Here is a 21,657-nt window from a genome sequence, read left to right as displayed (position 1 = left end):
GTCCAGCTGGGCCTCAAAATCAGACCACTTTGACATGGCGATGCCCCGCCGCAGGCCTCGCAGGCGCAGGCCCAGGCCGCAGCGACACTGACTGACTGGCCTGCTGCGACTTTTTTTTCCGGGTCCGCCGGCCAGCAACTTGCATTCATTTAGGCCATCCGCAGGGTTCCTGTTACACGCTTGGCTTACTTTTTGCCCAAAAGTCTCGCTGCTGCAAGCCATTTCAGCCTTGGCCAGAAACGGCTGTCCGACCTCCACCGCGCGCCAGAAATCATGCCATCTCACGATACAGTCGATGGACGATTCCACTTTCCCACTCACCAGCACCGGCTTTAGCTCCTATTATTCCTGGGGCTTGCCTCTGCCTATTCCAATTCTTTTTTCCTCTTTGCCCTCGTTTCATCTTGGCGGGAGCATTCGTCGCTGCTTCCATCCCACTTTATTGTGTGCTAATTTTCTTCCACCCCACGACACACTTACAACATCCTGCGAGAGCGACGGCCGGTGGTCTGGTTTTTCCCCTTACCACTGCATTAGCTACTCGACATAAAGACTACCCAAGACGTACTGAGACATTCCTGCCGCTATCTTGCGACGATCAGTCGTACTGGCGGTGGCCCGATCAGCGACACGTTTACCGCAGGATTAAACCTCCCGGCCAGTTGAACTCTAACTCGTTTGCTGCCGTTCGCACAGCCGAAACAACCACAGCCTCCCTCTTTGGCAAGGACCAACCCATCGATTCGCTTGCTGGACTCTGCTGCATTCTCATAAAACTCTTCAGACAGCCGCCTCCCTCTTTTCACGCCTTTGCACTCTTTATCCAACAGCCAGTATCGCCGGCGCTGGACACGTCCGCTTTCCCAACTCACATACAATACCCTACCAGACACAAAACTTACCATGGCGCCGGGCATTCTGCAAGAGGTGAGGTCTCCGGGTCAACATCCCAGTGAAGAGCAAATACTCCGACATTCGCCCTCTCCCAATGGCGACGTATCAGCTTCACTCTCCCGCCTTCAACTGCCGAAGGCGTCGACACCCCAATGTCAAGTTTGTGTCGTTGGCGCTGGCCCAGCGGGCCTCATGCTTGGATGCAACCTCGCCAGATTTGGCATAGATGTACAAGTGATAGATGAGAGAGACGGGAAGACAACGGTGGGCCGGTACTTGCTCTCCTGCATCCTGCTTGTTTGAATTGCCGCTCACATGTCGACAGTGCCGACGGACTGCAGCCAAAGACGATAGAAACATTCCGCCAGATGCGCCTAGCCGATCCTCTATTGCAACGCGGCGTCAAAGTATTCGACATTGCGTTCTGGCGTAGTACTCCGACCGAAAAGCTCCACCGGCTGGGCCGCGAAGTCCACTATCCTCCCGTAATCGACGTTCTCGACCCATGTATTCTGCTCGCCCATCAAGGAATGGTTGAGGACTTATTCATGGATGATATGCGTTTGCGTGGAAAGGAAGTCCTACGTAATGTTGCCTTCGATTCATATGAGCAACTCTCGACCCAAATTGACAAATCCACTCTCCAAGTCAACTACAAGGCCCTGGGTAGCGATGAAATTCAGCCGCTTCTGGCAGAATACCTTATTGGCTGTAAGCTCTTGCCTCGCTACTTCCCCATCGACAGTGCTAATGACAGAATTAGGCGACGGCGCCCACTCCCGGGTTCGCAAGGCCATCCCCGGAGTTGAAGCCGTAGGTGTCTCGCAGCCTGCCATCTGGGGTGTTCTTGATGGCGAGCTCATCACAGATTTCCCCGACATTTGGTCCAAGACTCTCGTCTATTCAGAAGTACACGGGTCCATCTTGATAGTACCACGGGAACGCAACATGACCCGACTGTACATTGAGCTCAAATCATGTCAATCACCGACAGCGCTGGCCGACCTGGCTAGAGGCGACGACCTCGGACAAGCATTCGTTATGGAGCAAGCCCGGAAGATCATGGCGCCGTTTAATATCGACTGGAGCTGCATTGAATGGTTTGGGCGCTATCAAGTCGGGCAGCGTTTAGCAAGCCGTTTCAGCGACGAGTCGGCTTCTGTCTTCCTTGCCGGTGACGCTAGCCATACCCATTCGCCCAAGTCAGCACAGGGCATGAATACTGCGATGCACGACTCATGGAATCTCGCATGGAAGCTCAACCTTGCCGCTCGAGGCTTTGCACGCCCAGAACTCATGGCTAGCTACGAAGAGGAACGCCGCAAGGTCGCTCTCGACCTCGTCAACTTCGACTACGAGCACGCCAACCAGATTGCCAACGGCGATGCTGTTGCGTTAGCCAAGAACTTTCTGTTCAACGTCCGATTCATATCGGGAATCGGCGCCGAGTATGGACCCAGTATCCTCACAAGGCCGTGTGCCGCCCACGAAGAATCAGCATTTCCGTGCTCCGAAGCTGCTCGCCCCGGAAGCATCCTCCCTCCTGCCAAAGTCACTCGTTATATCGATGCCAACCCCGTAGACATCCAACTCGACATTCCGATGATGGGCCAGTTTCGAATATATCTCTTTGCGTGGGACGTATTCCAATCTGCCACATTTCTCGAGTCATTCTGCAACTCGGTCGCCTCGCGCAACTCATTTGTAAACGCATTGTCCGCTGCGGCAACGGCGTCGTACGCGCGCCAGCCAAGGCCATTAGTCCCCGAAGACGTATACACTCGTCCGGAGCGCTATGTCAAAGCCAGCGAATTGTTCACATTCTCCCTGATCAGTAAGCATATCCGTAGCCGCCACACATTCAGAGAGGAACATCTCGCTAACACTATCTTCCAGCAACTATGCCCAAACACGAATTTGAAATTTCCGACCTCCCCCCTCTATTGCAAGAAAGCCGATGGACGCTGTACCTTGACAACGTCCCCGAGCAGGACACCCGCGGCATGCGCTGCACAGAAAAATGGCTTGGGCGACTGACACCGGGCGAGGTGGCCATTGTGACCGTCCGGCCAGATGGCTACGTCGGTTCCATCGGCCGTTGGGACGCTGGCCTCGACGAGTCTGGTGCCAACGCCGCCCGATGGCTCGACGATTATTATGGCGGGTTCCTCAAGCTGCCAGACGCAGAAGAGGCCTCTGTATGATCAGCAACAAAATAATCCACCTTCTTGTATAATGCACTGCAGACGAATGGCGTTTATATATTTCTACTATTAAAATCAAATTGCCCGTTGCTTCGGAAGAAGAAGCCAAAAGTTGAATGTTCTATAATGCCCTTGGAGCGTCGATGCTGTGTCTCGAAAGCCTCACGTGCTTCTAATATATGTGCGAAACCTGTCCAGCGCCCCTCTGCCCGTATATAACCGTAAAAGGAGAGAGAGAAAAAGAATCGCTTCGTTTAAAAATGCATAATTGTAATCGCGCCATCGCTGTTCTGTCCAACCAGCCATCTCTCGTCGCCACAGATGTAGCCCGCGTTGAGGAGCTTGGCCCAAGCATCATCCGCAAACTGAATCTCCCGGGTCGGCGCCGCCGCAGAGCTGTCCGAGCTGGCATCACTACCGGCAACCACGCTACTGCCCTCCTCCTCCTCCTCTCCGACCACCTCATGGTGGCCGTACCCCCGTCGCGACGTGTTCTCGCCTGCGCGACCAACACCTCCCCCATTCGCGGTTTTGGCGCCTTGGCTGCTCATGCTGCTCGCCTGCGATGTGCTGTTGGTTCTGCGTGGTGCGCGTTGCGACGACGACGATGCATCGCGGGTTGTTGTTGTTGTCGTCGTCGTCGTCGTCGGTCCCGCTGGTAGTGGTGTCGCGGCGACGCCATGGACGCGCAGCCGCGGCTTCACATGGACGGACAGCGTCTCGAGCATGAAGCAGTGCCGCGCGCTGAAGCGCACCCCGGCGCCCGCATCGTGGACCTCGCAGACGGTCAGGTACGGAAAGTCGTCGTGGCGCCAACACGGGCAGCGGCCCGGCCACGTCTCCATCTCAGCAGCAGCAGCCGCGGCGTCCTGGGAGACACGGCTGTCGCGCCGGCAAAACGGCATCTGGCTCCCGCGGCTGCTGCTGCTCTCCTCGTCCGACCGGACCTTGCCGCACTCGTCCACCCAGCGCGGGCCGGCAACGCCCAGCGGGATGCCGGTCGTCTTGACGTGGTGCAGCCGCGGCGGCGTCGGGCTGCAGTGCGGGCCGGCGGACCAGCGGTGCTCCTCCTCGACGAAGAAGACGTGGCCGCAGGGGAGGCCGTCGAACGGATCCCGGGTGCGGTCGTCGAGGCGCAGGCCGCGGAGCGAGGGGCTGCCGCGCTGGCAGACGCCCCAGTGGTCGAGCTGCGCGTTGGTCAGCTGGGCGATGATGCGCGGGCCGGAAGGGCTGCTGCCAATGTCCCAGACGATGAGCCGCTCGAGAGGCTCGTCCTCGCCCGCCCAGGGCGAGCGCGGGGGCTGCCAGACGTATACGGCGTAGTGCGTGCTGTTGTGTGTCGAGAAGAAGCGGTCTTCATGGCGCAGCAAGATGCCGAGGCTGTGAATTTTCCATTCAGCGCGAAAGGTGATTGTACACTCGTTCTTTCTCATCTCATGCTCGCTGCCGAGCCCAACCTTGAAATATCTTCTCAGCGTATAGAAATCGTCCCCGTCCCCGCAGCCATCACTCCGCACCCTCTTCACATCATACGCCGTCGCAAAGTGCCTGTGCGCGCCCTGCTCTCCCTCTCCCTCTTCCTTCTCACACCACTCAAAGACTAGAATCCCATGGCTTAGCCGCACCCGCCTCACCAGCCTTCCCTCCGTCTCAAACGGCACCGGCCACGTCCTGCCGCGCTCCTCCACGTTCCGGAGCACATACCGCCGTCCCGCGACCGGATGCACCAGCAGCCCCGCATCGGCGTCGCACGTCCACGCGGGATCCCAGTAGTGGAACGCGGCCGTCTTGTCGTCCAGCCGCAGGAAGCGGTGCCAGGGCGTGACGCCGCGCAGCGTGGCGGCCGAGTCGGGCGCCGGCGCGGGGGCGAGCGTCTGCGTCGCGCGGGGCGTCGCCGTGCCGAGGTGGTGGTAGCGGCGCGCCGTCGCGGCCAGCGCGGCGGCCCAGCAGACGCTCTCGAGCTGGGCGGAGGCGTCACGTCGCTGAAGCATGGTTCGTAGCTCGCGCGACTCGCGAGCGCGCGGGAAGTGCAGCAGCAGCAGGCTGATGCACAGCTCGGGGCGGGTCAGCGCGGCGCGGACGGCCCGCGAGACGCGCCGGGCGGCGACGGCTTCGCGCGGGGAGAGGCGGGCGATGACGTCGGCGAAGATGGTGTACGGCAGGTCGGTGAGCGCCATGGTGGTGGTGGCTGCGGTGGTGGTGCCGCCGCACGAGGGCGATGCTGCTGCTGATGATGACGGCTGTGATGTCACTGATGATGGCGGTCCATGTGGGCAGCGGCTTCTGGGTCGGCGAACCCAAGATATCGAGAGGGCTGATGCGCGGCTAATGGAGTCGCGCAATTTGCACAGACTTAGGCTGCCCCGGTGGCGGATTTTGTGCTTGGCATGTTTGTGTCTGTCGTTGATGCTAAAACATAAACACACCGTCGCCGCTGTCGGTGGTGCTCGCCATATGACGTGCGTGGAGCTTGCCCGTCGTCGGGGTTATGTGAGCGTATTCTGAAGAGGCAGGGGAGGAAGAAGTGGTGGCAGGTCAGCGGCTCCTTTCCGCAGGGGAAAGATTGTTGATGTATAGCTTTATGACTTGGGATTCTTCACTCTCTATTTTTTATTCCTGATTTTCCGTCTCATTTCTTCACATCTTCCGATAGACGATGATCCACCGCCGCCCGGGCGCACAAAGGTCTGGAGGCATAAGCCGTACCGTGACTGTTTGTCACATCTCTCCATCCGCCAAGGCCTGTGCACTGTTACAGCAAGGGAAGCCGTCGGACAAGGTTGTACATTCGACATTGATTTACCGGGCCTGCCAAGAAGACTTTTGTGACAATTAATGACCACCAGCTTGGAGCCATTTTTCTGTTCATCTTGTCTTGCGACTAAGTGGAAAGCCACTACATCACATCCTGTAAAACCCTGCTCACGGTGAAGCAGCTCCCATGGCACCTTTTTTCCCCCTTGACTGTCTTCCTGTTTCTTAACATTGCAGTGAAAACTCGAGGCTAGGATGGGCTTTTGTCTTTCATTGAAACTAGTTGATATGAGATAATGGAGGCAAGGCTGCAGCGCACACCGCTGACGGCCCGTGGCGCGTTCTTGCTAATATGCTTCACCGAGATGAGCGGCCAAAGAAGAACGAATACGACGGTCCTCGTCACCAACGTATTGGAGACGATTCGGAAATTAGTAACAATTTCATTGAACGTCGGGGGCTTCAAATTAGTATGGTCGCACCCTGTCAGTTTCAACATGGGTGACAGCATTTTGGTGGCGGTACGATCAGAATAACGGGAAATTACTCTACGATGCAACAGAAGCCCCCCTCCGTACAACCGCAGCCTTACGTCTAACTGTCGGGGCGTATTTGCAGGCTACCTACTGTTTACACACCACCGGTACATGCGCCGCGCCAAGCCACCAGTAGGGATGCGTACATCAGTGGCAGTATGCACTCCTCCAGCATTGGACAGTGTTTGCGGAGGGACTCAAACAGGCTTGGTTGTCAACGGCGGACAGCGTCGCACAAAGAAGAAACGTCCGGGGGGAGAACATCGCTACCACGGCTGACAACGCAACAGCGCCGCCTCTGCAAGCCACTTGGGAGAGATGTAGTGATTTTCTGGCCAGATATAATTTCCATATTCTCAGCTTTAATAGCCCATATATCAACGTTAACCAGGAATCGGCAGAATAAAGAAAGTTCATGACTTCTAAGTAGCTATTAGCTAGTAGTACAGGGAAGAATAACTAGGGAATTAAATAAAGGTTTATAAATAAGAAATATAAATAGAATAAAATAAAAGAGAGGAATAAGAGAAAGAAAGAAAAAAGACAATTAGAAAAATAGAATAGAATACGAAGAATACAGAGAGCTAAAAGAAATAAGGAGAAATTAGCAAGATAAAAGAAACAATGAAAATAACAAGGATATAAATCATGTCTATTTTATGCTACTAGGACAAGCGGAGTACAGGCACTTTGTTTGCTCCCTCATGCATACGTGTGCGCCTGCATTTCCACCTTGCATCTACGCTTTTCGATTTCTCACAACTGGACCATGGAGTCTTCATCAGCCATGAGCTGGGCTCTGACGCTCCCTGAGATTCTCGGCAACATCTTCGACCAGCTGGAGAGTGACTCTCGCACACTCGTCGCAGCCAGCCTTGTCAACCAGCTATGGTTTTCCTCCGCAACAGACGTTTTGTGGAAGATGGCAGCATGGGAGAATCTGCTTCAGGTTGCGGAAGACCGCCAGCAGATTTACGCCGCCAAGATGACGTCCCTCTCGTTTGCGGGCGACGACGCGGCCACCTGCCACGCCCGATTCCAGCGCCTCCAGTTCAGCAGCCTCAAGAGCGTCTCTCTCGACTCGTATCGCCCGGAAGAGGACGGCAGTTTCTATCATATACGGCAGTACATGCAGCCGCCGCTCGAGCGCTTCGAGTTTTACGGCGGAGACCTGGACGAGCAGCTGCTCGGCCACCTGCGAAGCAGCTGCTGGAAGCTGCAGCAGCTTCTGATGGATTCTCCTGGTCCCAAGATTACGGAAAGATTCTTCTACGCTTTTATTGCCGAATATGCCTCGCTGAGAGACGTCAAATTCATGTTTGGAATGGACCAGCTGATTAGCGACGAGCTTTTGCTGCACCTCGCAAATCGAGATGCCCTTTCCGGGCTGGCGATCGGCAGGCAGCTCTCGCAAGAGATCTTGGAGCGAATATTGGCAGAGGCATCATCGGCACCGTTCGAGGGACTTAAAAGCCTTGTTATGAATACCACTGCCGCAGCGGTCCCGGCTCTAGTCAAGGTCTTCGCAAACATCAGCTCCTTGGAGCTGGACGTCCAAGATGGTGATGGAGACGTTCTCAAGCATCTCTGCTACTCCTTGCCAGGTCTGAAACGGCTAGATTTGACCTTTTCTAGGCCCACGAAGCTCGCTGTCGACGACCTTTTGTCTCTAAAGAAGCTATCTAGACTCGAATTTCTAGCGATTGGACCGAATGAGATGGCCGAGAGCACAACTGTCGATTCGCTAGACTCTGGATTTTCCGATGCAGACTTTGACGATATATTTTCCCACTTGCCATGTCTACGGATGCTGAATTTCACTGTGCAGTCCGGCTTGTCCGCCGCCGCGGCCTTTGAGTCCCTCTCCAAGCACTGTCGAATGCTGGAGGAGTGCATATTGCCGCTGATGTTTGATCTGGGGACGCTGAAGAGCGGCACAGTCATGTTTCCAAAGCTGCGTGAGCTCGGTGTGGGCGGTTTTGAGCCAAGTCTGATCCTCAGCGACAGCGACGGAGACTCTGCGGATGAGGCGATTGATCTGCTAAAGAGGCGGCTGCCCCACCTGCGATCTGTTTATGTGAATAGTGACGATGATTTTAGCAACTTGATTGCGAACGTCTTCTCAGAGTAGAATGGCCTGGAACGCAAAGCTGGTGGAGAGATGTGTATCGTGATTAGTGTCTGCCCATACGAAATAATGTCCTGATCACCGCTCCTCCTTTTGATGATTGTCATGTGCACGAACAGAAAAGAACACGTAAGGTTTGTTTCTCTTGATGCATTTTCTGATACTCTTTCTGATATTCAGCTGCTATTCTGCTCTTGGAGAAATATAGCTCTTTCGATAGAATCCTAACCCGAGCACTTGCCACTGAAACAGAAGCCGCAGTCCTCTCTGCCCTGGCCCTTGTTAACATCCAAGCCGCCGCTCCCATTCTTGTTCTTGGCGCAGCATTTACCACTGCGGCCTTTGCTAAAGTTGGGGAGGGGAGAGGCAGTCAGCCGCTGTGCTGCCAGGATTGCCATCGCCGCCGAGAGGTCAACATACCAGTTATGGAACGAGTTCTGCGGACCAAGGCGGTTTCCGCCGCACTTGTCAGAGTTCTTGCGACTGCCGCTACAGCCCTTGCGGGCCTCGAGGACGTTGAAGACGTCATTCGGGTTTGCGTTGGCCTCTGCCGCGGGCACGGCAGCCACGGCGGCGGCGAGGCCGATGGCGATGACGCTGTAGACACCTAGGAGCTTCATTGTACAGAGAGAAGAAGGCGTAATTGTTTGTGAGTGAGGCTTCTGGATGGATTTATTTGTTGAGATCCTTTCCCGGCGCCAATCCAGTCCCTTTATAGCTTGCGGTTCTGCGAGATGCCGAGCTTTTCCAAGCTGCATACTGCGTCGTCAGCTCCAGAGTCGTACTGCGTTTGCATGAGATGGCTCAGCTCAGGCCTCAATATAAATGCAGTGAGATGACTATACATGAACATATTGGGACATAAATTGCACTCGGTCCACGCGGAGAGTCTTTCAACAATCGAGAACATCTCCAGCATCTTTTGCCGTGGCTGTCAGCAGCCTTGGGAGCAGCGCCCCGGCATTGCAGCTGACGCTCGTCTTGCATCAGGTCAACACCCCTTCTGGTCTTATTTTGGAGGGCTTCGCCATGATTTGCTGCGAGGTTGATGCAGGATCAATTTATTACGTATGGTTACTCCTCAGCCGTGCCTCGTGCGTCTACTCCGAATGGATGTCTCGACTACCAGCTCTGCGTTTATTAGCAACTGCTAATCGATTCGTCTATGCGAGAATAATTTTGCGCAAGCATCTAATCTTTTTAGCAAGCACTGGCCGCTGACGATGACGCTTCGTTCTGGCGACGAGTGTAGATGGTAGGGCCGCCCTCGATTACAACCCCTCGGCGGCCGTGGGGCAGTCTTTGTAGGAGTCCAAGCACGGATATTTACCAGACGATGAAGTTGGCCTTTACATAAAATCAGCCCTTCCAAGCCATGTCTCGTCTCTGCCGGGCTCTAGAACACGGCCGCAGGGACCGTCACCATGCAGAGGAGTCCTGGGTGCGACACCCCGCACCAATGCCAGCCAAGTGCATATACGACGGCGCGTCGCCTCCGATGGGCCGCGGGGTAAGCAGAGCAACTCTGTCTTTCTGCACTGCCCCGAAGCCAGAGATTTGAAAGATGCCGTCATGATTTTCTGAGAGATTTGTAGACAAGGTTTCTCTACGAGTCGTCGAGGCGGGGGTCGCGATGCTGCGCCAGCCGCATAGATGATACGTCTGAGCCATACAATAAAGGCACAAAGCCGAGAAGGCCACAGTATATGAGAAGTGGCTATTTCTGGCGCTCGATCGGCACAGAAGCTGCCTACGAATGGTGGACAAACTCTGGGGGGATGCCGTTGCGGAATCTCGGCATCAGCTAGACTACTGCACACGAGTGGCTCTTGCAAGCCCGGGGATCGAGACCCGTCAGGCTGAATGAGCTCCTCACAAGACAAGACAAGGATAGCTCCCCGAACCATCCATTGTAGAGTGTGGGTTTCCATCAAGCGTTTTTAAGGTTCTCGGCAGCGAAATCTGGCATTGTTATCGAGCTGTGATCTGGCGCAGGACAGACATGTAAGACGTACAAGCCATGATTATACAAATACCTTATTTAAATACAACAGATTAGAAATAGGCAAGCTAGGCACCATGTTTTTTATATGCGAGCGGTCGAACCTCATAGCATCTGAAAACCCCAAGAAGTGTCATTACAAACCACTCGGCAATCTGCTTGTACCCATCATGCGCCCTCCTCTTCTCAGCCCCCAGGTGGCGTGGCCAGATCAGACCACGATCCCCCTCTCCTCGCCATATGATGCCAGGCAATTTGGGAGATGGACAAGTTCCTTTGAGATGTGCGCCAGTGCCTGCTTTCCCGCTCAGCATACAAAGACCCGAGTGCGTTGCCGCGCCCGTGGCCGGCCCGACCTGCTGGAGCCTGGGTCGGCCTGTCTGGCGACAGAGCCAGCTACCGCTGGTACGTGCATCTATACTTAAACGTTACTTATTTTTGCCAAGGTGAGATGGTAGAAAGAACTAGATCTGTGCGATTTATACCATGAAAGGGCCAAAGTACCTCCTCCAACCAGTCACATCAGCCACCTAGTACAGGTACACGTTTTCACCACAGAGGCTTGACAGAAAGCCTGCCGCTGCCTTTCATTCACGATAGTTAAGCGCTCGTAGGTCGTTATCATAAATGAACCATTTCTTCACAGTTTGGCTTGTCACATTGCTAAATAAAACATTGCAAACTATGGCGCAGTCCTTTGACAAAAAATACAACAAGCTTTTTTTTTCCTTACTCAACTCCTTACTGCAGAGTGGGCATAGACACCGTCGCCTTCTTGGCCACAGCGTCGTTACTCTGCCACAAGGCCGTCACCGTCTTGAGCTGCGTGTAAAAGTTGATACCGGGCTTGCCGTAGAAAGTGCTCGCGCCGCCACCCGCAATGCTCTTCTTGTTGCCGGTAAAGGAGAACATGGGCAGAGGGACGGGAATGGGGACGTTGATACCGACCTGGCCGGCCTCGATGTTGCGACGGAATGTCTCGGCGGTGGGACCCGACTTTGTGAAGATAGCGACGCCGTTGCCGTACTCGTTCTTGTTGATGAGCTCAATGGCGTCGTCAATAGTCTCGACGTTGAGGCAGACGAGGACGGGACCAAAGATTTCCTCCTTGTAGCAGGTCATGTCCGGAGTCACGTTGGAGATGATGGTGGGGCCCATGAAGTTGCCATTGGGGTACTTGCTGGGGGAAAAGCCGCGACCGTCGAGTAGGATGGTGGCACCCTCCTTCTCGGCCGAGGCGATGAGCTTCTCGATGCGCTCCTTGCTATGGGGGGAGATGACGGGGCCGAGATCGGCACCCTCCTCGAAGCCACCGTCGACCTTGAGCTTCTTGGCGCTCTCGGCCACCTCGGACAGCCACTCCTTGGTCTCACCGACCATGACGAGGGTGCTGAGGGCCATGCAGCGCTGGCCAGCAGCGCCAAAGGCGGCGCCGACGACGCTGTTGATGAAGTGGTTCTTGTTGCAGTCGGGCAGCACGGCGGCGTGGTTCTTGGCGCCCAGGTTGGCCTGGACACGCTTGCCGTTGGCGGAGCCGCGCGAGAAGATGTACTCGCCGGCCTTGTTGCCGCCGACGAAGCTGACGGCCTTGATGGCGGGCTCATCGAGGATGAAGTCAACGGTCTTGTGCGCGCCGTGGATGACGTTGACGACGCCGTCGGGGAAGCCGGCCTTTTGTACAAGCTCGGCGAGAATCATGGCGGCGCCGGGGTCACGCTCCGAGGGCTTGAGGATGAGGGTGTTGCCGGTGATGGTGGCAATGGGGATACACCAGAGGGGAATCATGGCAGGGAAGTCTGGATTTCGCAAATTAGCAAAGACTAAAGTTTCAAGGATAATGGTAATCATCTTACTGAAAGGACAGATGGCAGCGACAACGCCCAATGGCTCACGGTAGGTTCTCGTCTCCATGTCCTTGGCAACCTCGAGCACCTCGCCCTTGAGAAGCTCGGGAGCACCGCAGGCCGCCTCGGCCACCTGCAGACCACGGAGGACGTCACCCTTGGCGTCGGCAAAGGTCTTGCCCTGCTCGAGGGTGATGCTGGCAGCCAGGCGGTCCCAGTTCTCGCGGATGAGGGCGACGAACTTGAACATGATGGCCTGACGGTGGAGGACGGATGTGTTGCGCCACGACTCAAACGCCTTTTGGGCGCTGGCGACGGCAGCCTTCATCTCCTCGTCCGTCATCTGCGGCACGCGGGTGACGAGGTTGTTGGTGGCCGGGTCCGGCAGGTCGATGAACTTGGACGCCTTGGACTGGACAAACTTGTTGTCGACAAAGTAGGGCGTGTCCTCGACCGACTGGATCTTGTCGTGGGTGGTCGGGTAGCTGGTGGCGGTCGAGGCCAGGGCGGCCGCGGGACGCATCTGCTGGGCCGTGGCATGGATTCGTCGCGCGGCCACGGCGGCCTGCTGGCTGCTCTTGGACGACGACATGGCGGCGAGCGAGGAGCGGGGAGCAGCAGACGAAGCTGGTGAGCGGGCGGCGGCGCTGACAGAGACGCTGCGGGAGATGAGCCGACGCATCTTTACAACCAACGGAGACGATGGGGCTCAATCGTCAGCGGAGTGGGAAGATGGGAGGGGATGAGGATGTCGAGAGGAGAGCAACGTACTAATTCTAAAAGCAGAGAATGGGGGGCAGGGCCTGGAGGACTTCTTATTTGGGGCGGGATTGTGTCTCCAGAATGACCGTGGAGACCGTTTGCGAGCAACTAGTTTACAGAAGGCGCGGTTATGGTCGGGGTAGGAGAGGGACATGTGGGGGCCCCCAGCCTTTCAACCGAACCCACCCTTTTCACCACCTAAGCTTAGGCCGCCGGCTTCCGCAGACACCGAGGGCGCAGACCGCATGTACAATCCGTCTCACTTTTTCTCCGTTACCGGCACGGTTTTGTTTGCCAGGCTACGATGCCTTCAAATTTCATCGCGCCTTCCCTGTTGGCTGGTACTGAGCCGCCATGACGAGATTGCGTGACACCGCTGTGGTGCCGGACCAGAGGGCGCGCCATCTATGTACCCAGATCAGATTTAAGGTGGAACAAGCGGAGCAATAGCAATGCCGCCGGCCTTCTTTGCCCATGGCCATTGCATTGACCAGTGACCACGGATACACCCGGAATGAAATTCGGCCACTTTTGACAATTTATAAATTTCACATTGATAGGGACACCTCGGGCAGATAATTGCAACGACTTGAATGTACTGTTTTCGCATTGATCTTCATCTTCATACTTGAGAAAAATGCCAACTGGCATGCCCAGCACTCCCATGTAGCTCTAGCTTCATGGCTATAACACAACATTGCTTCGTAGAAAGTACACATCCGGCTTCGTCTCAAATTTCAGCTATAAACACAAGTAATTTTATTTTGGTATTCCGCCTCGTTGTCTCTTCCGCCTCGCCTTCGTCTCAGGGATATATAGGTGCTCTAGTTCTGGCTGCGAGTGTTACGCTTAGTAGCCTCACCCTTGGCCTTTTCAGCGCCGGTGGTGGTGGCCTTGGAGCCCTCCTCCTTCTTGCTCTTTTCGGCCGTCTTGCCCTGGACGGGAGCGGCGGCGCTGCCCAAGCCAAGGAGACCAAGAGTGACAGCAATCAGGGAGACGATGATGGCGCCAATACCGGCAGCAACCTCGGGGACGAATCGGACAGCCTCAATAGGGTCGCGCTGAGCAATGGTGAGGAACAGGTCAACCTTCTCGCGGACGTAGAGGACAGGGTCGTCAAGGAACTTGAGGTCGGAGGGCGACTTGGGCTCCTCGACCTTGGGCTTGTCGGCCTCGGCCAGAGCCTTCTCGGCGGCGTGCTTGGGAGCAAAGGTCTCGGCGGCAAGCTTCTCGGCGTCGGCAACAGAGTGGCCAATGTAGATGTTGTCGAAGAGGATGTCGTTCTGCATGGTCCAGATCTCAAATCCAATCTAAAAAGGTCAGTAAGGGTCAACGCCATCCAAGGAGAGGAGAAAACTTACAGCACCCATGGGCTCGAAGTTGGCGGGAGTCTTGTCCTCAAAGAAGGCAGGGTTCTTGATCTTGCGAGGGGCCCAGGGTCCCTTGTAGGCGGGGTTGTCAATGTAGGCAGCGGTCCACTTGCCCTTGTAGTTGGGGTTCTTCTTCATGGGCTTCTCCCAAGGACCACAGCCGGAGACATCAGCGCACTTGGGGTTAGGGACGGTAGGGGCGACCCAGTCACCATCCTCCTCCTCATCCCAGTCCTCGGGCTTCTGAGCCTCGGGGTCAGCGACGGAGAGGGGCTCCTCGTCGAGCCAGTCCTCGGGCTTGGTGGCATCCTCGTCGACAATTTCGAAGGGGGCCTCCTCATCCCAGTCCTCGGGCTTCTTGGCCTCAGGGTCAGGAATGCGAGCCTGGTCAACCCAGTCCTCAGGCTTGGTGTCCTTGGCGTCGTCAATCTCGGCGGGGGGGTTGACAGCGGGAGTAAAGTCCTCAAGAAGAGAACCAGACTTGACCTCCTCTCCGTTCTGGCGAATGGCGTAGGTGTTGTCGGGGTTGACAATCAGAGTGTAGAGCTCGGTCGTCTTAACAATCTTGGCCGACGGGGGAGAGGTAAGGTGCTTCTCTTCGTACTCGCCAGTCTTGGGGTTCTTGTGGTTGAAGATGAAGTGCACCTTGTTGGTGTGGCCGCACTTGTCGGGGCCGAACATAATGACGTAGGGAGTAGCATTGCTGAACTCATCCTGGTGAAGGGCCTTGTTGTCGCGGAGAAGCTTCATGTAGGCACCACCACACTCGAGGCCGTCTGCGAGGCGATGTCAGCGTTTGCACGGTTGTTCAGGAAACATTTCAACTCACTCTGAAGCTTGACCTCGTACTGGACGACGAGGGTCTTGCCCTTGTTGTCAATCTTCTTGGGGAACTTGGCCGAGATGGCGTGATGAGCGGCAGGGTTCTTGACAACAAGACCGTTGTCGCCCTCGGTGCCCTTGTAGACAGTAGGCTCCTCGACAGCCCACTGGCCGACGTAGGCCCATTCCTCGGCCTCCTTGTCCTTATCGGCATCCTTCATATCCTTCTTGGCGGTGGAGGGCTTCCAGCGCTTCTCCCAATCATCGGTAAACTGTTCGAGAAAGTCCGCCTTGATGGCAGTGGGCTGGAGAGAAGGCGAGAGTCAGCGAACTGGTTCCAGGTTGCGAATCCGGCTGGCAGCTGGCAGCGTCGACGCGACTGCTGCTGTTGAAGAGAGATGTACTCACGGTGAAGGTGGGAAGCTCGACGGCAACAGGAGAAGCCTCGGCCTCCTCGGCGTGGGCGACGCCAGCGAACATGGCCGCCGCAGTGGCAGCAGCAGCAGCGTTGAACTTCATGATGACCAACGGTGGGCAAAAGAGCCAGGAAACACGAGACACAAGAGGGAGATATCAAACAAGAAATTGGCAGGTGGACAAAGTATGCCAATGACGTGCCAGCGCTCGAGGATGCAGAAATTACCAAGAGTGAGGTTGGGAGGGAGACAAGTAAAAAAGGTAAAGAGGTGAACAAAGAATAAATCCAGGCACTGGAAAGCTACCCCGACATAAAGGACACGTTGATTTGAGGACCCTAGAATTTATGCGGGGGTTGGTTGACCTCCAACCAGAGTGGGTACTTATCTTCCGGGTCTTTTTGTGCCTTGGGTGGTGCAATGCGGCTCGTGGGCTCTTTAGTCGGCGCCTCAGAGCCAGCGGGGCCTGTTTTACCAGTACCTACTGGTACGGTAGCAGTGGCTCGGGAGTATCCCAGGCGGGCCAGGGGCCTGGGCCGGGCAACTTTCAGTGGCTGGGCAACTGGAAGCGTGGTAGAAGGCTGTCGAAACCCGTGTGTCGGCCTCCGAAAGAGCCACCTCATCAGGATGCGACGCCGAGTCAGCCTCAACGGATTCCAGACCAGCATAATGCACCCGACGCTTTGCATTGTTGCTTGAAAATACCACTGATACATTTGGTTTGACGAACTCTGTACTTGTGATTCTCAATTCTTCTTCCTCTCTGCTCATGACTGACGATTACCTCCTCTGTACTCTACTAGCCAGACCTGGGTGACCTGTGGCTCTTCCTGTGGCTCTCCCTGTGGCTCACCATCGCCACCACAAGGCCCCAGGTGCAGAACCACTGCAGTGGGGATTCGGCGCACTCACCTCCAAGCCCCGGCCTCACTTGGAGACTCTCCAGGCCACGTGTACCAACAGAACAATCAATGAGTGGGCAGGTCTCGCGCGCCAATTAAGGATATTCTGCAATATTCTATGTACACAGCGTGCCGCAGACTAATCATGCGCTTTTACAAACACCAGAGCGCTTGACTCTGTTATCTCCTTGATAAAGATCAACTACCCAAGAATACCAGGACCGTGTCTGGAGCATCGGCGGCACTGTCTTCTCCAAAAGTATCCCTGCAGCCACCATCGGCGCCTCTCCACACGAAATGTCGGGCGTCTGTGCAAACACGCGGAAGGGGGTTTTTTTTCCCCTTCGGATGGCACTCGCTGGAACAATGCCATGGAGCTCGGTGGCGACTGGCACAACCCTTGCCGCTGCGTCCACCTAGTGCTCCTTGGCCGATTTCAACAGCTGTGCAAACCAGCTTCCGTCCGTCTTTGCCAGAGTGCGCGGTGCTCCGTCCTCGACCAGCTGGCCCTTGTCCATTATGAGCACCCGATTAAACATGTCCACGACAACGCCGAGTCGATGGGAGACCATGATGACGGTGGCAGTCTGGAACTCGCCCATGATAATCTCCATCATTCTGCTTTCGGTGGAGGCGTCAACGGAGCTCGTCAAGTCATCGAGAAGGAGTAGACTGGTGCCGCCAACTCTGCGCTTGAGCACTGCACGCGCCAGGCTAATTAGCTGACGATGGCCATGGCTGAGCGATGAGCTTTGCAAAACAGCATCCAAGCTGCCTCCGTGGTCTTGCACCACCGACCAAAGGCCGACATGCTAAAGGATGTCCTGACATTGGTCTCGGGAAACCGCACCAAATGGATCAAGATTCTGAGCAATCGTGCTCCCTGAGGGCAAGAAGACAGGGTCCTGCGGTATAGTGACGAGGTGTTCTCAAAGAGTCTGGCGGTCTATGGACAAGAGCGATTCGCCGTCAATGGCAAGGCTAGTGTTGTGTCCCGCCTCATTCAATGGCTCCAGCAAGGCGAGGAGGAGCAGAATAAATGACGACTTGCCACTGCCAGACCGTCCGCATAGTGCAACCTTTTCCCCAGGTCTAATGTTGACACTCAGACCGCGGAGGGAGCAGGCTGATGGCGAGTCGACATAGCTTGCCCATACATTCTGAACAATAACCTCACGGTGCGGCAGCCACGCATCTTGAGGCACTGTGTCCTTGCCGGGCGTTCTCTCTCACTCTATGCTTTGCGCCAAGGTGCGGACGCGAGTGACCGCTCCGATGGACGTTTCCATGATAGCATAAAAAGTAATGAAATCAACCAAGCTTTGGCTCAGTGTCATCAGAGTCACCAGTGACGCGCCTGATATGGACACATCAGCATCAAGTCGCGTCATAAATGCAACAAGCACCGTCGCAGTTATAGCGACAATTATGCTCAAAGATAGATTTAGCCACCGCTGAATCATTGCCAAGAGGTACATGGCTTGCTACGACTGGTTTAGAAGCGCCATGTTGAGAGCCACGCTTTGCTCGACCCATCCGAATGCGCGGATTGTCGAGAGTCCACGCAATATATCCAAGAAGTGGGCGTACAGCGGACTTTTGGCCTCAAAATCTAACAAACGCACATGACGTGAAGTGCGAAGGTAGAAGTGTTGCACACACCACAAAATCGTAATCTCGCGCGGGGTTAATTAAATGGTAATTGGAAATATGGTTATGGTAGCCGGTTTTCGTCAGAGACGGGTGATGATATAGGCAGCCTCGAGGGTTGAGCCCACGAATACGCCACGCGTAAGGCGGGCGCAACAGACACAGATGGGCGCGCCACAAGCGCAGCCTGATCACAGGGGTAGCGTAAGATGCCGTCTACTTTACATTCGCTCCTCTACAGCGGTTAGACTTATCTGATATTTTCATCGAATATTTCGCTAGTCAGACGTGAAATGATGGAGAGCCCGCCTTTACTTGGGGACGCCCGTTCGAACGAGGTCGACCATGATGGCCATGCAACCAAGTTGGGGCCATTGAAACGGCATTTCGCCACATGGCGTACTTTTTACATTTGCGTCACGTTTCTCAATCGTCATCGACATGCCGTCTTTCATGGGTGAGAGCCCAATGCTTCGAATGCTTGAGCTCGGCGTCTGCCGCGAGTACTACACAGCTCATGATCCCGACCATATTGGCGGGCATCAAAACATTCCGGAAGGGGCTTTTGCAATTTGCCCGAGATATAGAGTGGAGTAGCCAAGATTCGGTACTTCTAGTCTTCCTGGAGGCGCTGCCTGGATTGCTGCTCGCTGTGCCATACGGCATCGTAGCAGATACATATGGGCGGGGTCTGGTGGTTGGCCTGTGTCTCGTGGGATTTTAAATCCGAGATACATGGATCTTTGTCTGTATCTATTTCTACAAAGCGTTTCCTCTCAACGCCGTGTATTCCGCGCCGATAACAGCCGTTATTGGTGGCGGATCAACTGTCACTGGCCCGATGCTCTTCGCCATTATAGCTGCGTCTACACCGCAAGAATCGAGGTTCTCTACATCATCTCCCCAATCAACTGGGATCTAGTACTAATTCTCAAAGGCAAAGCGCATGCACTTTGCATGATTCATGTTTGTCTGCTGGTACTCTAGTCTATATCACCGCCGCGGTGACTGGTGGTACTGGGCCATACGTAATACTTACCATAGAAACAGCCGTGATTGTATAAATAGCCATGCGTTCGCTCTTGGAAGCTCTGGTCGCTGATGATAAACTGTCGATTCTCTTTACAACCATTGCAATGTTCGAGGCCGCAGCTCTTTTAACTGCTGCCCCCTTGTTGTAGCTGCTCTCTCGGCGGGTTTGCAGCATGTCGGAATCGTAATGAGCTTGCCGTTTTTTTGCCGTGGCTGTCTTATACGGAAGCACTGACTTGGCTCTGTCATTTTGCACTTTCATATAGATCGTTTTGATGACGTCGCTGCCGGTGTAGTTCACCAACACAGCTTGTCCCGAAGGACAATTAACAACCCCCGGAGGCCCCCATCGACACTTCTACACAACAGTGTGCGAGATCTTCCTGATCAATGGATGCTTTCTGGTGGCAGAAAGATGGTGAATTGCATCCTCTAGTGTATCTTGGCCCTTTTTTTAGCAAACATAACACATTTTCTGCAAGAGAATCGTTTTCGATTTGTCGCCGCCCCATGTAATTTTTATCGTGGCATCATTTGAACAGTTTACCTCACCACCGCAGACTGTTCCCGATCGAATTCAGAAGGACTGATAATACTATGAGATGAGGCGAAGCACTATGCACTAATTTAATTGGCCCGACAGATGGCCCTTACAGGCCTTCGTGTAGTCCGTAAAACGGCGTTTCGCGTATCTCGAGCTAAGGTATAGGGTAGTCGCACGCGACCAAACTGGGATGGCGCGCAAAGATCACGAACCTAACGAAATCAAAGTGAAGAGATGTACCATGTTTATTAAGCCTCGAGCCGCAAATCGCAACTCCAGTTCAACTAAGTATATATTACTAGCCAGTCTATCGCTGACCTGCTGCCATGGGCGATCCTGATCACATTACATCCTCAAGCCACTTAATTAACAGAGCGCCACACATCCGAGCGCGAAACGTCAACAATTTACCAGGCAGTGTCCATTTACAGAGCAAAGAGAGCAGCGACGAGGCCGAAGAAAGTGGCCGAGGCACCAGTCAGGCTGGCGGCGGCGTTCCCGGTGGCAGAAGGGGTCGAGCTGGCGCCGGAGGTCTGCGAACCGGAGGAGCTGCCCTCAGTCTTGGAGGCGCTCGAGGCAGCAGAGGAGGCGGAGCTAGCGCCGCTGGAGATGGCAGAGGAAGCAGAGCTGACGATGCTGGAGACAGCGGAGGAAGCAGAGCTGGCGGCGCTGCTGAGGCTGCTGCTAACACCGGTGGCGGCGCTGGACGCGGAGGAGCCAGCCGAGCCAGAGCCGGTGTTGGCGGCGCCGTTGTCGGGGGTGCCGGACTCGGTGTTGTAGTAGTACTGCTTGATGCAGTCCTGCTGGCACTTGGCGTACTTGTCAGTGTCGGAGGGGCTGCCGTCGCCCTGGGGGCACTTGGCGGCGCACTGGGTGGTCTTGTTGACCTGGTCCTCGTTGGGCGAAGGAACCTAGAAATCACAACCATGTCAGCAGCTGCAATTGACGGAAAACGAAGTCGCACTGGGCAGGGGTTCAGAGTAGTTTTCCAAGTAGGCTTAGGCAAAACTTGGCCCAAGACAAATCTGAACCTCCCACAAAATGGACCTGCTGAGATGTATCGGTGTTTTATATACGTACGGTGATGCAGTGAGCCTTGCAGTTGACGTCGAGGCCGCAGTTCTTCAGGCAAGTCTCCTGGGAAGAGCTGGGAGCATCGGCGCTGCTGGTGGAGGACTGGGCCGTGACGGCGACGGCAGCGCCGAGAGCGAGAGCAGCAGTGAAACGCATTTTCGGTTGATATTAAGGTTGAAGTAGTTGTGGTATTAGAAAGGTGGAATAACGAAAGCAACGAAAGAGACTTTGGTATGAACGAGCGTGTACAAAAAGCGATTGGACTGGGGTGTGAAGAGCAAAGGGAGGGACGCGGGGAGGGAACGCGGGATGGGGCCTCTAATTATATTTCACTAATAAAAAGCTCTGCTACGTCGGCACAGCCAAGCCCAATAATAGGCAAGCTGAATGAATGGGTGTGGTGGTGGCCACTGGCAACACATTCCGGGGGGGTCGCTTGGTGGAAAATAGTACGAGGTCTGCGTCTCCATGCAAGCCCATGCTACGGAGTACACGAGCTTTGACCCATTACAGGCACCGGCTACCCGCAACAAAGGCCAAGAATTGGACGGGGGCGCGCGGTGGGCATCCGGAGAGCTTGGTCCAGCATCTTCTGGCGGTCCTAGGCGAGAAAAGTACAGTATCCTCACAGACTGCATCGTGACCATTTCCCTGCTTTCCCTCCCCAAACATGTGCAGGCCAGGCGCGTAATGGCAATTGTGATTAGCTTCCTTTTCTTAGCG

At 55.2% G+C, this 21,657-nt stretch overlaps 9 protein-coding genes across 9 annotated transcripts; 3 read left to right on the top strand and 6 right to left on the bottom strand.

The window, feature by feature from the left end:
- Positions 1-903: 903 nt before the first annotated feature.
- Positions 904-3,098, top strand: LMH87_005173 (uncharacterized protein; the record flags this gene model as incomplete). Its single annotated transcript, XM_056202842.1, has 5 exons — positions 904-1,166; positions 1,220-1,479; positions 1,543-1,605; positions 1,658-2,728; positions 2,791-3,098. 5 exons carry the CDS (start codon positions 904-906, stop codon positions 3,096-3,098), a joined length of 1,965 nt encoding a protein of 654 aa, XP_056058359.1.
- A 254-nt stretch (positions 3,099-3,352) lies between these two features.
- On the bottom strand, positions 3,353-5,275 carry LMH87_005172 (uncharacterized protein; the record flags this gene model as incomplete). Its single annotated transcript, XM_056202841.1, has 1 exon — positions 3,353-5,275. The coding sequence occupies one exon, from the start codon at positions 5,273-5,275 to the stop codon at positions 3,353-3,355; it is 1,923 nt and encodes a 640-aa protein (XP_056058358.1).
- Positions 5,276-7,157: 1,882 nt separating this feature from the next.
- Positions 7,158-8,519, top strand: LMH87_005171 (uncharacterized protein; the record flags this gene model as incomplete). The annotated part of the gene is made up of 1 exon (XM_056202840.1): positions 7,158-8,519. The coding sequence occupies one exon, from the start codon at positions 7,158-7,160 to the stop codon at positions 8,517-8,519; it is 1,362 nt and encodes a 453-aa protein (XP_056058357.1).
- Positions 8,520-8,740: 221 nt separating this feature from the next.
- On the bottom strand, positions 8,741-9,274 carry LMH87_005170 (uncharacterized protein; the record flags this gene model as incomplete). Its single annotated transcript, XM_056202839.1, has 2 exons — positions 8,741-8,861; positions 8,937-9,274. 2 exons carry the CDS (start codon positions 9,272-9,274, stop codon positions 8,741-8,743), a joined length of 459 nt encoding a protein of 152 aa, XP_056058356.1.
- Positions 9,275-10,014: 740 nt separating this feature from the next.
- On the top strand, positions 10,015-10,943 carry LMH87_005169 (uncharacterized protein; the record flags this gene model as incomplete). Its single annotated transcript, XM_056202838.1, has 4 exons — positions 10,015-10,026; positions 10,112-10,218; positions 10,512-10,520; positions 10,571-10,943. 4 exons carry the CDS (start codon positions 10,015-10,017, stop codon positions 10,941-10,943), a joined length of 501 nt encoding a protein of 166 aa, XP_056058355.1.
- A 316-nt stretch (positions 10,944-11,259) lies between these two features.
- Positions 11,260-13,044, bottom strand: LMH87_005168 (uncharacterized protein; the record flags this gene model as incomplete). Its single annotated transcript, XM_056202837.1, has 2 exons — positions 11,260-12,314; positions 12,372-13,044. The coding sequence occupies 2 exons, from the start codon at positions 13,042-13,044 to the stop codon at positions 11,260-11,262; spliced, it is 1,728 nt and encodes a 575-aa protein (XP_056058354.1).
- A 904-nt stretch (positions 13,045-13,948) lies between these two features.
- LMH87_005167 (uncharacterized protein) lies at positions 13,949-15,835 on the bottom strand (the record flags this gene model as incomplete). Its single annotated transcript, XM_056202836.1, has 5 exons — positions 13,949-14,434; positions 14,486-14,743; positions 14,858-15,270; positions 15,324-15,621; positions 15,725-15,835. 5 exons carry the CDS (start codon positions 15,833-15,835, stop codon positions 13,949-13,951), a joined length of 1,566 nt encoding a protein of 521 aa, XP_056058353.1.
- A 1,215-nt stretch (positions 15,836-17,050) lies between these two features.
- On the bottom strand, positions 17,051-17,251 carry LMH87_005166 (uncharacterized protein; the record flags this gene model as incomplete). Its single annotated transcript, XM_056202835.1, has 1 exon — positions 17,051-17,251. One exon carries the CDS (start codon positions 17,249-17,251, stop codon positions 17,051-17,053), a length of 201 nt encoding a protein of 66 aa, XP_056058352.1.
- A 3,034-nt stretch (positions 17,252-20,285) lies between these two features.
- LMH87_005165 (uncharacterized protein) lies at positions 20,286-21,090 on the bottom strand (the record flags this gene model as incomplete). Its single annotated transcript, XM_056202834.1, has 2 exons — positions 20,286-20,771; positions 20,941-21,090. The coding sequence occupies 2 exons, from the start codon at positions 21,088-21,090 to the stop codon at positions 20,286-20,288; spliced, it is 636 nt and encodes a 211-aa protein (XP_056058351.1).
- Positions 21,091-21,657: the final 567 nt, after the last annotated feature.

The sequence above is a fragment of the Akanthomyces muscarius genome, chromosome 1 (genome assembly GCF_028009165.1).
Source record: "Akanthomyces muscarius strain Ve6 chromosome 1, whole genome shotgun sequence".
Classification (NCBI taxonomy): domain Eukaryota; kingdom Fungi; phylum Ascomycota; class Sordariomycetes; order Hypocreales; family Cordycipitaceae; genus Akanthomyces; species Akanthomyces muscarius.
This window is presented reverse-complemented; position numbering and strand designations above follow the sequence as displayed.